We start from the raw sequence: 17,033 nt of genomic DNA on the forward strand, positions 1-17,033 counted from the left end.
GCTGTTGGTCTTTAGTGGAATACCTGATAGTTAACGGATGGTTGATGCGCTATTTTATGAGGTGAAAATATGGAATGAAATGCGGTGATGGAATTGTGTTGAGCAATAAGCTTTCTCGGTGGAATCCAAGTATAAAGCCCACTGAGTTTCTTGGTAAGTCCAGGGTCGAACTCAGGGACTTGGGAAAACAATATGCAGTGGTAATTTCTCAGAAGACTTTGTTGTAACCAAATAAATCAATAGTTGTTTGGATTGCTGTTTGCGGTAATAAAAATAAACAAATGCGACAGATTTGAGAAAAGTTTGAGTATGTGATAGATGTACTGAGTATGCGAAGGAACAGGTTGAGAAGGTCTTTAACTAGCATTACTTGGTAATGCATCAGACTATGCGATCATGCTACACTCATGCACAACAAATCATTTTCCAATTCAAATGTGAAGCTCCTAAGTCTAGGATGCATGTGTTGAATGAAAAAGTGTCCATAGAGATTATTCCTAAGTCTCTACTTTTTTCCTATGCGATGATGCATGTTGCACACAAAGAGAAGGTGACTGCACACAATCATATCCTATCTCTAGGATGCATGTGATGCGTTAATAGCAGACAGTGCTTATTCCTAAGCTTCTATCTCTTGATTATGCGTTCTAATTTGATTCTCCCGAGCCTAGATTCTAACCTGACTTTTCTAAGCCTAGATCCTGTCTTAGACTACCCTCCCAAGTATCTCTAATGGACGAATGAAGCATACATAATACAAGATAAACACATAGAATGAAGATCCCCAATTATGCTAGTCAAGTGCTTCTCAACCCATTCAACAGATTTAGCTACTCATGCGTAAATAACAGAGAGTGAACAAATATAGAGAAGTAAATTCCATTTCTATAGATGAGTTTGAGTACAAAATAACAATGGAAGATATGGGTAGAGAGCCTGGTAGCAATCCCTTACTTCCCAAGGCTTTTACACTATAAATTCTATTCGGTTCAAAAGATATTCCTACTTCCACAGAAGCTGGCCCTCTCTCTGATCGTGAAGCTTCCGGCACTCTCCTAAGTTCACCGGAACGATCTCTCGGAACATCTCATTTCTCTCGCTTCCGCCTTAAAATAAAAGAAAATCTAAGAGCAAGGCTAAACTATCTAAGGAAAATTCTCTAACTCTTTGAACTTGCTGACCCCTTTTCTGAAGGCTGCCTTCGGTATTTATAGAGCTTCAGGGTGAACGGCGGCTTCTCTCTTATGATTACACAGATGGGGTGACTTTAATTCTCTAACTAATGCGCCGAATATTTGTCACCAAAAAGCTGAGTGTACTTGTTATCGTTAACGGCTTGTCAACTTAATTCGGATTCGACCGTCATCAGCTTTCTGTCCCATTGTGATTAATTATGCCTTTCACCCAGATGCGCCCACCAAGTTGCGCCGGCTCTATGCAGCAATCCTTCTTGAGCAGATGTTTGCGAGCACAAATCAATACAAAGCCTTGCGGTAATGCTGCACTCGACCATTGATTTCTTTTGATCGCGCTTTTCGCCTTGTGTCAACGCATATTCTGCATAAAAATACAAATATTAATTGTTTCTATGCGATGAATGCATGCGACTACAATGTTATGAACTTAATGCTTTTTGGACGCAATCTAACATATTTTATCAACACAAACCTTCATTGTTTAATAACTTAGCATTGTATTAACGTGCATTTCTGCCCGTTATCAATGATGGATCTCATGGCTAAAGAGTTTAGTCAGCTATTCAAGGATTAATGGAGCTTCGAGCCACAAGTCCATTAGGTCCCCTGGGTAGCTTGGATAAAGTTGAAAACCAATGTTTGGGTTAATTTGAAATGTTCAAATTGACAACATGAAGTTCGATTATATATGATATAATTGACTAAATGTATGAGATACATTATTTTGGAGGAAATTAGATATAAATATGATTTATATCAAGTAGAGGAGAAAATACTATAGTAGATATGTGAATCAGCCCTTAAGGGAGTTATCTATCTACTTACCCCTGCCTAGGGGATGGAGTGAAATCTATCTTGTGTAGCTGAGTTCCCAGCTCCCAAATCAGACGAATCCCCAAAATGGTAGGTTTGAATCGGTGACTTGGCCACTCGTACCCATACAAATCAAAGGACCGCCCTCAATGGTAGGAGTTCCCAACTTACTCAGGATTGAGGTCATGTTACCTATGGTCATCCTAATGAAGTGACGTCTCTGTCATGAACAGTGTTATATAACGGGACGTTAAAACTTCATGGTCAGGTCTTATACAAACTCTTTGTATAGGATGCCCCCGCCCGCATGTACACAACACGAATGATCAGGATTAGACCATCTATGACAAGTCACAACACTTGTAACCATTCCACAAAGTGGGCCGCATCCGTAGTGTTACCGGATAAGGTTTCCCTCCTATATACATATACTACATACCATTTTTGTTATCACTCAAGACATGATCCACTGTTGGGGTTGATGCCCTAAAATCTCGTGTCTTGTAGTTTGTAAATAGTATGTATGAACATTTGTGTTGTTAATATATGATATTTACTTCACATCTTGTATTTTGCTCAGTTATTTGTTTTATTTGCTTTACCACAAACCAATAAACATAAAATCCCTGGTTATCTGTATGAGACTCAAGCATGTATGTGGTGACATACAAGTGGATCATGTCTTGAGCGATAACCAAAATAGTCTGTAGTAAATGGATAAAGTAGGGAAACCTTATCTTGGTAACGCTACGGACGTGGCCCGCTTTGTAGAATGGTCACAAGTGTTGTGACTTGTCACAGATGGTCTGTTCCTCATCATTCGTGTTGGGACATGCGAGCGGGGGCGTCCTATACAAAGATTTTGTATAAGACCTAACCACGAAATGTTAACGTCTCATTATATATCGTTCATGACAGAGACTTCACTTCATAAAGATGACCATAGGTAACATCACCTCAATCCTGAATGAGTTGGGAACTCCTGCCATTGAGGGCGGTCCTTTGATTTGTATGGGTGCGAGTGGCCAGGTCGTCGATTCAAACCTACCATTTTGGGGATTCGTCTGATTTGGGAGATGGGAACTCAGCTACACAAGATGGAATTTACTCCTTCCCCGAGGCAGGGATAAGTAGATAGATGGCTCCCTTAAGGGATGATTCCGGGGCTTGAACGATGTGGCGCCACACATCTTTTCTTGGCCCGAAGGTGTTCACACATAGTTGGACTATGTTGTATTGTTCATTAGAGGAATCCGTGGTACTTAAGGAGTGAGATGTAACTACAGGGGCAAAATGGTAAATTGGCCCAACTGTACTTACGAGCATCTGTGAAGGGTCATCTTACTCATGATTAGTTATATCCGATGGACACAAAAATATATCTGCGGTAAGAAGAGTTCAGCTGTTGGTCTTTAATGGAATCACTGTTAGTTAACGAATGGTGGATCTCATGGCTAAAGAGTTTAGTCAGCTATTCACGTACCGTTGGAGCTTCGAGCCACAGGTCCATTAGGTCACCTGGGTAGTTTGGATAAAGCCGAGAACCAGTGTTTGGATTAATTTGAAATGTTCAAATTGACAAGAGGAAATTCAATTATATATGATATAATTGGACTAGTTAATTATATATGATATAATTGGCTAAATGTATGAGATACATAATTAGATATAAATATGATTTATATCAAGTAGAGGAGAAAATATTATAGTAGATATGTGATATCAAACTATAGGATATAAATATAATATGATTATATTTATTAATTAAATTAATTGATTAATTATTTGATAATTAATAGATTTATCCACGTTTGGTCGTGGGAAGTGGGCTGCAATGGTTATGGTAACCGGCGGATTAAAATGAAAATCGTTTTCATTTTTATCAATTGTGCATTCGTATTATCGCCGCGCCCAAAAAGAATCCGTGAAAGCGATCATGAGAGCCTATACGATAGAAGCACGTCCGTCTAAACGATCGTCTACCTCACATTTTCTCTAAACGATCGTATACGTTTTTCCTAAATGATCATTCAGTCTTTTATACACGATCGTGTAGCTCTACTATACGATAAGCATTTCCTCTATACGATAGCAGAGTTTCATCTCCCACTTGCTTATCATCTACACGACGCCTTCTTTTCCGTACTCTACGAAACTTACCAAAGGCCACTCTTTGGGTTTTTTACGCTGAGGATACCAGGGTTTCTCTTGTGGTGGTGTCGTCCCCGCTGCAGTGTTTGTGTACTTTCTGATCGTGCTGTTGCAGTCGACATACTCGTCGGGTGCTGGTAGATCCGTTGGAGGTTTCCGCTGCTTAGGGTTCAGACGTTCAAAGAGTGTCTTCATCTGGTATGAACCCTTTCCTTGTTGATTTTTACTGTATTTTGAGCATGCCGATAATTAGATTATATACGTAATTGTATGTGTTGAATGTATGTCATTTATGTTTCAGTCACTGTGAAATCGGAGAGATTTAAACCCGCTCATGGAACTCTTGGTATGAGATCCTTCAATTGGTATCAGAGCCAGGTTTCTGATACTCTGATTTCATCTGTTGCAACGAAATAACGTATACATTCATGGTGGGTGCATTTCTACGTTGTTTTAAATGTTAATTCTGCTGTGGATGTGACGGATTAATGGATGTTTTCGGGATGAATTGTCTTGGTTTGTTTAATTCCTTTTACATTTGCAGTTGTTTGTAAAGGCCTCTGCGTTTTTGGGCATAAATAATCATAGTCGAGTTTGCATTCAAAATGTTTGAAGTCTTGAGTTGTTCGTCGAAGTTTTGGGCAAAGGTCATGGCTTTTCGAGGAAGGAGACGATTCACAGTTGATCACATCGTGTAGAAGAAATTCTACGCGATCGTTGTCCATCGCATCGTGAAGATGAAGGAGTATGCAATTGCAGTTGAACTCCTCAGTTAAACGATGGGGTATGCGATCAAAAGTTGGTCGTATCGGGTTGACGATTGGGCATACGATCACTAAGTATCGTTTAATACGCGCATGCGCTAGACGATCATTTAGGTCAGCAAGCTTTATCGCTTAATAACTGACTAAACGATCGTTTAGCATCGCAAGGTAAATCGTTTACCAAGTTGCACACATCGGTTAGACGATGTGGTGCTTGCGTATTGTTTAAAGCGCGCTAGATGATCATTTAGGTAAGCAAGCTTCATCGCTTAGTAACTGACTAAACGATCGCTTAGTAACTCCAGGTAAATCGTTTACCTGTCGTCGCACTACACGATCGCATGGATGATCAGGCTTCACAGCTTTGTCGTTGTCTACGCGATCGTTTGCTAATGTTCCTATCGTCTAGTGCGTACTGAATGATCGTCTACCTACTGGAGTTTGCTACACGATGAAGACCTCCTGGCAGTTCAAGATTCGGTTCGCCTGTGAACCGGTTTGCTCAATAAGAAATGTAATAGATAGGGTTTTTCATTCCGATTTTTTTGGCTTAAAGGCTCGTCTCGGTCCATTAATCTCTTTGTTTAATACATGCGATGTATGTTTTATATGTCATATGGTATGCACATATAGTAAATCCCACCTTAGGTTATGCAATGATCATGCATCATCTCTTTATTGTAATTGTTATAATTTAGAGAAGCATGATTTTTAATTATGTAAGTACATGGTCATGTATCATATAATATAAGAGTTATATTTATGCATGCATAAAAAGAATTGGCATGCATCATCTTTATATTATAATTGTTATAGTATAAGGGTGAATGATAGCATGTTTGCTTGGTTATTACGCGTAATATAAAATTATATAGTAATGACCAGACATTGCATGAAGCATGACACATAGGTTACTTTATAAATGTTATAAACGCCTTGTTATGCGCAATGTTTTTTAGTTGTTTCTTTTTAAGAGTTAAAGAGAAATTAGAACTAAAAGAAATAAGAAAGACATGCATGTTCACTTAGGTTTAATTCATGGTTTTAAAATGTTTAAAACTTGGATCACATAGACATAAGATCACGGTTCTAATATGATTAGCAACCCTAAGGCTTTAATCTTTTAATCAGTTTAATAGGATTAAATTGGCTAATAAAAGGTTAAAGTGTAGCAAATCTATCTATAAGGGACTTTTGTCTAAGGCGGGTTTTGTCTAGGCTGGGGTATTTAAGTTGATAGAAACGTAACACCCCTACCTGGGAACTTACCTGGAATGGTGAATTAGATAGATTTGATGCATGCATGCAAGTTAAGGAAAGTCCATTAAAGTGTTTAAATGTCACTACTTGAATATGTTTATATTTCATAAACAAACGTTGTTTATGAGAAAGCTTTAAAAAGACCACTTAGACTAAAATCAGTAGTTGGATTGTCTAGGTTAATGAATCCCTAGGTAGAACATTCAGTGGGAGGTACTTAGGGGAAAGATGCTTCACTTACATGTTTCACTTTTCTCCTAAAGTCCACACCGTGAGATATATCCTCGGCCTCGCGGCACCTTTGGCGTGTTCCCCCAATGGATGGTGTTTGGGTAGGTCAATATCAAGGTGGATGGAGAGAATGTTCATAGTAAGTGGGAGTGGGAAGTGCGACAGTACATCCCTCGGTCTCCCTCGTTAGGTCGAATAAAGTTACTGCGCATCGCCTCGAGGCACCCTGGGAGTGTACCCCTAAAGGATGGCAGTTTTGCGCATTTCTTTATTTGATCTCCTCTAAGAGGATAAGGTAACTTAGTCTCTTGTCCTAATCTGTCTTTCCTCTACGGTAAGCTCATTAGGGCAGGACTCTGGCACCGAAAATGAGGGGTTACACTTACACGGAATAGTTAAAGGTTAACGATTATGGACGAAAAAAATGGTGGTTGTTAGGTTCAGTTCCAAGAGTTGGTTCTGCCTAATGGTTGAGAATGTCTCATCTCATTGAAGGGGCAACTGATCACCCCACCGGTGGCATTTGTCCTGACTCACTAGGGCATCATTGCAAAATAGAAGTCTACAACTTAGGGTACTTGAAACTGTTTTGCAAAACAAATTGGTTTAAAAGTGGTTTAGCAAAATCTAATAAAGATTTGTTTATTTTTTCAGCAAATATTTCAAATGGCTACAACCACCTTATCGTTGTTAAGAATCGAAAAATTAACTGGCAATTTTTCAACATGGAAACACATGATCACGATGATCCTAATCATCGAGGATCTCATGTTCACTCTCACGGAGTCTTGTCCTCCTATTCCAGCTCCAAATGCTTCTCAAAATGTTTGGGAGGCATACGAGCAATGGACAAGGGCGAATGAGAAGGTATGAGCCTATATCTTGGCAAGTCTTTCCGACGTCTTGGCCAAGAAGCATGAGCCTATGGTATCAGCCCGTGAGATCATGGTGTCCCTACGGGGGATGTTTGGACAACCGTCTAAACAGCTTATGCCTGAGGCTCTTAAATACATATTCAAATCCAAAATGCAAGAAGGCACCTCTGTTCATAAACATGTGCTAAACATGATGGTTCACTTCAATGTGGCGGAGTTGAATGGGTCTACCATCGATGAGGGCAGCCAAGTTAGCATAATCCTGCATTCTTTGCCGGAGAGCTTCCTGCACTTTGTTAGCAATGTGATTCTTAACAAAGTGAAATATAACCTTACAACTCTCCTTAACGAGTTGCAGACATACCAATCTTTACTGAAAAGTAAAGAGAGGCAGAAGGGTGAGGCAAATGTTGCTTTATCCTCAAGGACGTTCCATAGAGGTTCGACCTCGGGAACGAAGTCTGCACCTTCTACTTCTAACTCTGGAAAGGGGAAGAAGAAGAAGGGTGGTAAGGGAAAAGGGAAGGCACCTACTAACCCATCGCTTGTCGCCCCGAGGAAGCGTCCACCAGTTGCTAAGGGAAAGTGTTTCCATTGCAACCAAGATGGACATTAAAAGAGGAACTATCCTCGGTATGTGAAGGAGAAGAAAGCAGCTAAGGCTAAGGCCAAGACAGATAAAGGTAAATGTGTTTTACTTGTGCTTGAAACTTGTTTAGTGGAGAATGATGATTCAGCCTGGATAATTGATTCAGGCACCACTAACCATGTTTGTTCTTCTTTTCAAGGGATTAGATCTTGGCGACAGCTGGAGGCTGGTGAAATGACAATGCGAGTAGGCACTATGCACGTCGTCTCAGCTGTGGTAGTGGGAGGACTCCAGTTAGCTTAATAGAATAGGTTTCTAATTTTAAATGATGTATATATTGTTCCTGAACTAAAAAGGAACCTTATTTCTGTAAAGTGCTTATTGCAATGTAAATACACTGTTTCTTTTAATTTGAGTAAAGCGTTTATTCATAAAGATGGGGTTTTTATTTGCACAGCAATTCTGGAATCAAATTTATATGTGCTAAGGCCGTTAGCCATTAATTCCCTCCATAATATAGAAATGTTCAAAACTGTCGTAACTCAATCAAAACGTCAACGAATTTCTCCAAAAGAAAATGCCCGACTTTGGCATCTACGTTTAAGGCACATCAATCTCAATAGGATTGAGAGATTGGTGAAGAATGGACTTCTAAGTGAGTTAGAAGAAAATTCTTTACCTGTGTGTGAATCTTGCCTTGAGGGTAAGATGACTAAACGACCTTTTACTGGAAAAGGTTCTAGAGTCAAGGAGCCTCTTGAGTTAGTACCTTCTGACCTTTGTGGTCCTATGAATGTGCGAGCCCGAGGTGGCTATGAGTATTTTATCAGTTTTACTGATGATTACTCAAGGTACGAGTATGTTTATCTTTCGCAACAGAAGTCTAAATCCTTTGAAAAGTTCAAAGAGTTTAAGGCTGAAGTTGAAAACGCATTGGATAGACGGATTAAAACACTTTGATTAGATCGAGGTGGAGAATTTTTGGACTCCGCATTCCAGGACTATTTGATAGAACATGGAATCGTTTCCCAACTCTCAGCGCCGGGTACACCTTAGTAGAACGGTGTAGCGAAGAGGAGAAATAGGACCTTGTTAGACATGGTTCGCTCGATGATGAGTTATGCTTCCTTATCGAACTCGTTTTGGGGTTTCGCAATGGAGATTGCAGTGTACATACTCAATTGTGTTCCCTCTAAGAGTGTTACAAGAACACCTCTAGAGTTGTGGAATGGGCATAAAGCTAGTTTACATCATTTCTGCATTTAGGGTTGCCCTGCACATGTGCTTGAGGCTAATCCCAAGAAGTTGGAACCACGGTCGAGATTATGCCTCTTTGTAGGCTACCCTAAAGGTACACGAGGGGGTTATTTTTATGATCCAATGAAAAATGGGGTGTTTGTTTCAACAAACACTACTTTCCTAGAGGAGGATCATATAAGGGAGCATAGTCCATGGAGCAAAGTCGTGCTGCATTAGCTTTCCAATGAAACTAGTGAAACTTCAACAAGAGTTGTTGAAGAGCCTGCTACATGAACAAGAGTTGTTGATGGGAGTTCATCCAGTAGGTAGGTTCCACCTCAAGAGTTGAGGGAACCTCGACGTAGTGGGATGGTTGCAAACCCACCCGTTCGTTATCTGGGTTTCACAAAAATCCTTGCTATAGTAGCAGATGGCGACATTGAGTATCCATTGTCTTATAAGAAGGCAAAGGAGGATGTTGATCGGGATGAATGGGTCAAGGCCATGGATCTCGAGATGGAGTCGATGTACTTCAACTCAGTATGGGATCTTGTGGATTCGCCTGATGGGGTTTGCCCTTTACTAGCGTAAACGAGGTGTTGATGGGAAGGTACAGACCTTCAAGGCTCGACAGCATTTTTTCTCTGTTGCTGGATGACATGGGCTTCCAGTTGAATTTTTATGTTATTCCTCCTGGAATGTGATAGTACTGAGCATGTATTGGGAGAGTGCAGAGTGTCCCCAACTCTTTCTTGCTCTTGGTTTTATGAAACGTAGGGTTTAAAGTTTGTTGTGATTCTGCGGTTTATTGTGAATATGCGAAATTAGAGATTTGGACCTCTTTGTTGACCGAATTCTTAAAATCCAGAGTGGATTGTTGTGATTGGGGGATGAATTGGAGTCTTGATCCTAAAAACTTTCTTCTGGATTATTTTTGGGTTGTATCGTGTCTTAGGTGGGTTTATTTGGTTGATTGAGTGCGATTTAGAAATGAACTACTCACTTCAACTTGGAATAAGAAAAATATCTAGCTCTTGGATTATGAGTAGAATGAACTGTTAATTGATCGGTTTGATGAATTGTAAGCTGAGTTTATGAATACTCTCTCTCTCTCTCTCTCATTCATAGACACTAGGCATGCACAGAGATACATATGTTCAAAGAAATTGTTTGCAACTATGTTTTGGTACTGTAGTTCCAGTCTCCCAGATACTGTTTTTTTTTTTTTTTAACGACATCAAGATTCAGGACACATTAAGTGTGTGGGGGTGGGGTGATGTAATTTCCAGGCTTAACATTGCATGGTTTCATGTACAGAACCTAACCTGGAGAGTTTGATTGATGCAGATAAAGGTGTGAAGTTAACAGATTTGTGAATGGCGGTGGCAGATACACAAAATCCTCTTCAAGGAGAAACCACGTGCGGTACTCTACTGCAGAAACTGCAAGTAAATAAATTACACTGTTGATCATTTGCTTCCTCTACCCCATCTAAAAATTTTCTATTGGACTGACCGAAGATTATCTTAGGAAATTTGGGATGAAGTTGGTGAAAGTGATGAGGAACGAGATAAAATGCTGCTTCAGATAGATCAAGAATGTTTGGATGTCTACAAAAGAAAAGTAGAGCAAGCTGATAAGTCAAGGGCAAAACTTTTGCAGTCCTTATCAGATGCAAAGCATGAGCTTTCTAGTCTTCTATCTGCTCTTGGTGAAAAAAGTTTTTCTGAATTTGTGAGTAAATGATTTATATAATCCCGTTTATATCTGAAATTGCTGATGCATTTATCTGGTGATTCATATCAAGTTCTGTTCTCTTCTTTTAATTACAGCCTGAGAAGGATTCTGGAACAATCAAAGAACAGCTTGCAGCCATAGCTCCAGCCCTCGAACAGCTTTGGAAACAGAAAGAGCAGAGGGTTAAGGAATTTTTTGACGTACAATCAGAGATTCAGAAGATATGTGGGGAGATTGCTGGAAGTTTAAACCTTAGCGATAATCCAGTAGTAGATGAATCTCAACTTTCGGTAGAAAAGCTCGACGAATACCATTCCCAACTTCAGGAACTGCAGAAAGAAAAGGTGAAGTTCTATTTTGGGGGGCAATCTATTTATTTATCTTTCTTCCTTCAACAAGCCAATCTTTGATCATTTATTCAAATCTGAACAGAGTGAAAGGTTGCACAAAGTCCTTGAATTTGTGAGCACCGTGCATGATCTGTGTGCTGTCCTTGGAATTGATTTCTTTGCCACTGTAACTGAGGTTCACCCAAGCTTAAATGATGCAACTGGTGTGCAATCTAAAAGCATTAGCAATGATACTTTATCCAAGCTGGCAAAGATGGTCTTAGCATTGAAAGAAGACAAAAAGCAAAGGCTACATAAGGTAAATTTAATATTCTGGACTTGTTATTATAAAGATGAGTTTTGGGCACCTTCTAATTGGAAGACTTCTTAAAAATATATACTTTTCTTAAAACGCTATGTATAAAAATTGCTTTTAACTAAAACATTTGTGTTTTTCTCTAATCAAAAGTTCATTTGATTGCCTTACATCTGAAGTGAGTGATTCTACAAATGCTAAATTAGCATAAAATAATATTAAAGTGATTTACAATCAACCACATTATATTCACTTTTTGGACAATCAAGTTCAAAATTGATTCTTCAAAAATTGATTTAAAACCAATTTAATGATTTCAAAAGTGTTTCTTATTCATTACCGAACACTTTAGATTCTTTAAGGAACACGTTAGATCCTTCAAAGTTACTGAAGAAGTAGATCCAAACACACACTAAAGAAGAGAATTAATTACATTTGCTTTGCTTCCCTGGTGCAAAATATGAAACCAGGCGTTTTTTTTTTTTTTATGTGAAACTTATATCGTATTCTCTGTATCGATCATATTTACCATTTAAACTGATATTCAGATGAACTTTTTTTACAGTATTCATCTAGTTTAAAATTTTAAAATTTGAAATCTTTCCACTAAAATGTCTCTTATTTTTATCATCAAAATGATATTAGAATTACAACTACCTGTGGTATGGCATCTAGATTGAATTTATTGCTTTAGTCAACATTAAAGTGGGAACAGATCTATGCCATACTCTGACTGTTCCTTAGCTGGGTATGCATTTTCTCCTTTATTTGCAACTAGTATATAAAAATGTATGGGAAACTTGAGCTTTTTAGAGCTTGAACCAGTGCATGGGCAACTCTACCTCTACAACATTTCAACAGTACTTGTATCTGTCAGTTGTAGGGTAAAGATAACCTTTATTTTGTACATTCTCATACGTATTGGAGCTTGCACTATTTTGCCTCTAGATTATGATGATGTGATATTGCCGACGTGAAGTACTATGTATTTCTTCAGTTAACTTCTTTATTATTTTGCCTTTTAACTTCGTATTATTTTGTATTGTCTTATACAGCTTCAAGAATTGGCAACTCAGCTGATTGATCTTTGGAATCTGATGGATACCCCGTCAGAAGAAAGAAGTTTGTTTGACCATGTCACATGTAATATATCAGCATCAGTAGATGAAGTGACTGTCCCAGGGGCTCTTGCTCTTGATTTGATTGAGCAGGTATTTGAGTCTTCTGTAGATATCTTGCTGTAAATTTGAATAGGTGTGGCTGTTGACTGTTTTTTTGTACTATGTGTTAAATTTATAAGGCTGAGGTGGAGGTTGAGAGGCTTGATCAACTCAAGGCTAGTAGGATGAAGGAAATTGCGTTCAAGAAGCAATCTGAACTTGAAGAGATATTTTCTCACGCTCACATAGAAATAGACCCAGAGGCAGCTCGAGAAAAAATTATGGCACTAATTGATTCTGGTAATGTTGAGCCTGCTGAATTACTGGATGACATGGACGACCAAATAGCAAAGGCCAAAGAAGAAGTTCTCAGCAGGAAAGAAATATTAGACAAGGTTGAAAAATGGATGTTAGCATGTGAAGAAGAGAGCTGGCTAGAAGACTACAATCGGGTACTTGTCCTTTCCTGCTTGGTATTATAAATATTAGCTAATATAAAAACTTCCGATTACGTTGATTTGCCTATATAAACTCTCTTTGATTTCAGGACATTTTGCACTGATTGCCAGTTTATAATTTTCTGTGGAATTGCCATTTCGTAATTCCCGGAACTGTTTCAGTCTAACAATGATTTCATGAGAAAATAGCTATTTTTAATTTACTGGACATGGCTGGGCACTTGATTTTTTATTTTATTTTATTTTTAAAATTGTGCATAAACCCATAATATCAAGCACATATTATAGATTTCAATGCCTAGCGCAGGATATTGAATGCAGCCATGGAAGATTTGTTTCTGCATGGCTGTAGTTACTTGGTAAATTTACAGATCTAAATTGTGGATTTTGCTTTCCTAAAAATTAACTGGAAAAAACTTACAATCACAAATTTACTTCTTATGATGGTTGATAAAACTTACAATCACAAATTTACTTCTTATGATGGTTGATACATCATGTCAGTTTCACAGTTGAAACTTTGAATGCCGCTCCCAAAGACTCAGACTAAAATGTATATGCTATTTTTAACATCTAAAAAATACTGGACTCGTCTTTTGTTGTGTTTTGACACCATTGTGGCGTCACCTTGTAGGATGATAATAGGTACAATGCCAGCAGAGGGGCTCATTTGAATCTCAAACGTGCAGAGAAAGCTAGAATTCTGGTCAACAAAATTCCAGGTTTGTTGTAAATACATATGCGGACATCAATATTCGCCTTATGATTCCCTGGATATTAATGCTTGGCTGTTCTTGATGGCTTGTTTTATGTAGCTCTTGTTGACACTTTAATTGCCAAAACTCGGGCTTGGGAGGAAGATCGTGGGATATCGTTTATTTACGACGGTGTTCCTCTCCTTGCCATGCTAGACGAATATACCATGCTCAGGCATGAAAGAGAGGAAGAAAAACGACGATTGAGGGTAAATTGTTCCAAACCTCTTTGACATTTATGTTCCCATACGTGTTACTTATTCCCATACGTGTTGCTTATTCCCATACGTGTTACTTTTGGTTTGACATTGCCTCAACCAAACACCCTCGTTCTTGCCCTTAATGGCCTCTTACGGTGGACACTTGTAGGACCATAAAAAATTCCATGAGCAGCAAACCACAGACCAAGAGATCATCACCAATTCAAGGCCTAGCCCTGCTCGACCCATTGGTACAAAGAAGGCAGCGGGGCCTCGTGCGAATGGAGCTGCAAATGGAACACCTAGCAGCAGACGGTTATCGCTTAATCAAAATGGATCTAGATCAATGAACAAAGATGGCAAAAGGGACAGTATGAGACCAATGACACCGGTGAAATACGACGCAATCTCGAAAGAAGACTCTGCCTCACACATTTCAGGTACCGAACCTGTTTCATCTTCACCATGAGAATAGAAGAGAAGTAACTGATAATAGGCCTATATAATACCATCTGTAATATTTGTAGTTGCTGCTGTAGTGGACATGTTCCACAAAATAACGAAAGTTAATGATGATGAGAGTGGATGTTCTTTGTAGTTGTGTATGTTAGAAGTTGGAAGGTTTGTGGGTCAATGTTAGTAGTTATTTTGTCCTAAATCTTTGTACTCTACTGTCCAAAAATGGGGGCAATACAGCTCTTTCTACAGTTAGTTAATCCTCCATGGGCGAGTTCTTTTTGGTTTTTTTTTACTAATCCAGTTCCATTAGACTCTGATGTGATTTGTGTTTTGTATGGCTTTCACTTTCTTACATCTTTGCCGAGCGAAGATGCTTTGATTGAAGCTCTGTCACACCAATATGCGGATTCCTCGAAGTGCATTAAGTAAACAAGTTTCTTGTTCTTTTTTTCCTAATAAAAAGGTTGAATTAATTTGGGAAATTGTGATGTATAATAATTTAAAATTTGATAATAGGGTTTTTTTAAAGGTTTAAGTCTTATGTAGCTGGTAAATTTATTTATTTAGTACGGTTAATTCCCATTTAAATCTTCAAATTTAGGCGTTTTCAACAAATGTATAGAGATGTGTTACAACAAACATCTAAATTTTGTATGCAACTATTTATTATTTTTTTATTTAAATTTGTTTTATATGTATAGGCATTCGGACATAACTCAATTGGCATGGGATAATATGGAAAGAATACAAGTCAGGGTATTTTCATCACGATATAATTAATAAATCTTATTAAAATATACATTTAGTCATTTTTACTAAAGAACATTGTTTTAGTCCTTAGGCATCGTCGCTTCCAACCACCACTTCAACAGTCGTAACAACACTTGTAGTCTTATCTATGTAGACGCATGGCAAGCTGAGCAATAGAGAAGTTTTTTCCGTTTTCGTTCCCACTCCCTATTTCAATCTCTATTTCCTCGAAATCTTTTGTAGGGATCGAGGTGAGGATTCTTTAAGAGAGAATTCATGGAGATTGGGTTCCCTTGTGAGAAAAATTTGAGAGATTGTCAGAAATAACACTATCAAATTTTTACTTTTCAAAATTAGCACACTTTTTTTAAAACTCGTTAAATTAATTTTTCTCACCTATCTTGGGCGAGATCGACCACCGAGATTCAATTAAAGAACCAAGTTTTTCTAACTTATTATTTTGGGGCCTTCTCGGTCGGATAGTATTAACACCAAGATTCTACTAATTTTTTCAAATATCATATAATCTTTTCAGATGTTATACCAAATCTTATATTTCATTTTTTTTCCAAATTTGATTATTTTTACTAAATCTTATACCAAAATTTTACATAATTTTTCAAATATGTACCCTAATTTTTTGTTTCTACAATTATATGACTACTTATTATTTTCAAATGGATCTCAAGTACATTGTGATTTTTAAATTTTAGAAAAGATCAAGTTTTGCACATGAAAAAAAAACTAAAATTTAAGAAAACATAAAGAATCTCGGTGTTAATTTTGCCCAAGATTTCACTGAGAAAGTCCAATTATATAGATCTCGGTGTTAATTTTACCCAAGATACACTGAGATTCTTTGTATCTCCTTATTTTTCTTATTTATTTTTTTTTTGACAAAATTTGATTTTTGGGTTGAAAGATTTGAAAAATTATGTAAATTTTGATATAAAATTTGGAAAGATTATATAATATTTAGAAAAATGGATAGAATCTCAGTGTTAACTGCCTGGGATTTGACCGAGAAAGCCCAAAACAATCAATAAGTTAAAAAAAGTTAAATTTCTATGTAAATCTCAGTGGTCGATCTCAAGCGAGATGGACCGAGAAAAACTATTATAATGAATTTTCAAAATAGGTGTTAGTTTTGAAAGATAAAAACTCGAGGAGGCTATTTTTGACAATTTTCCAAAAATTTCCCATTTGTTTCTCTTTAAGTAAAGTACCTTTTTTTTTAAAAAAAAATCTTTAGTTTATTTTCAACCAAATAAAAATTTCAAAAATTTATATAATAAAATGAGTCTTTCCGTCAAGGGAGAAAAGTCTTCTTGCTCACACACACGAGGAATATAATCTTCGTCCCCATCCTTGTGTAGCCGTCGGGGAGAAAAATCTTCTTGTTGCCTCCCTCATTTCCGGTCTAGTCGAGGATTCCCCACTATCCACGGGTAAAATGGACATATATACTTATAGAGATGGAATTATTGGTCCTTAACAAAGTTCTTCAAATCACGACGAATATGTGGGGCTATTTGAGGCGTTGTGTTTAAGGGGATCAGGGCAGAGAATTTTCGGGTCGGATTCAATTAAAAAGTTGGTTTTATATTATGAATATTAGGGGCTATTTGAGGCATTGTGTTGAGTTCTAAATTCTGAAGTTAGTATGTTTGGGGAGTTAATTTGTATTTGGAGTTAGAAAGTCTGTTTTTAGGGTGCAAAGTTGTTTATTTTGGAGTTAGAAAGTTAACGTT

General features: G+C 37.8%; 1 protein-coding gene across 1 annotated transcript; it reads left to right on the plus strand.

Moving 5' to 3' along the window:
• The first annotated feature begins 10,409 nt into the window (after positions 1–10,409).
• On the plus strand, positions 10,410–14,849 carry LOC120091597 (65-kDa microtubule-associated protein 1-like). Its single transcript, XM_090309868.1, has 9 exons — positions 10,410–10,566; positions 10,649–10,852; positions 10,951–11,199; positions 11,288–11,503; positions 12,556–12,711; positions 12,801–13,112; positions 13,753–13,840; positions 13,934–14,082; positions 14,243–14,849. The coding sequence occupies exons 1-9, from the start codon at positions 10,495–10,497 to the stop codon at positions 14,540–14,542; spliced, it is 1,746 nt and encodes a 581-aa protein (XP_090165994.1). The 5' UTR covers positions 10,410–10,494; the 3' UTR covers positions 14,543–14,849.
• The last annotated feature ends 2,184 nt before the right edge of the window (positions 14,850–17,033 follow it).

Source organism: Benincasa hispida, unplaced genomic scaffold (genome assembly GCF_027475165.1).
Source record: "Benincasa hispida cultivar pf3 unplaced genomic scaffold, pf3_genome.v1.1 HicScf36, whole genome shotgun sequence".
NCBI lineage: Eukaryota > Viridiplantae > Streptophyta > Magnoliopsida > Cucurbitales > Cucurbitaceae > Benincasa > Benincasa hispida.

Coding starts and splice junctions, on each gene's coding strand:
- LOC120091597 (XM_090309868.1), top strand. CDS start 10,495: ATGGCGGTGGCAGATACACAAAATCCTCTTCAAGGAGAAACCACGTGC. Junction 11,504..12,555: donor AAAAGCAAAGGCTACATAAG/GTAAATTTAATA, acceptor TGTCTTATACAG/CTTCAAGAATTGGCAACTCA. Junction 13,841..13,933: donor TCTGGTCAACAAAATTCCAG/GTTTGTTGTAAA, acceptor TGTTTTATGTAG/CTCTTGTTGACACTTTAATT.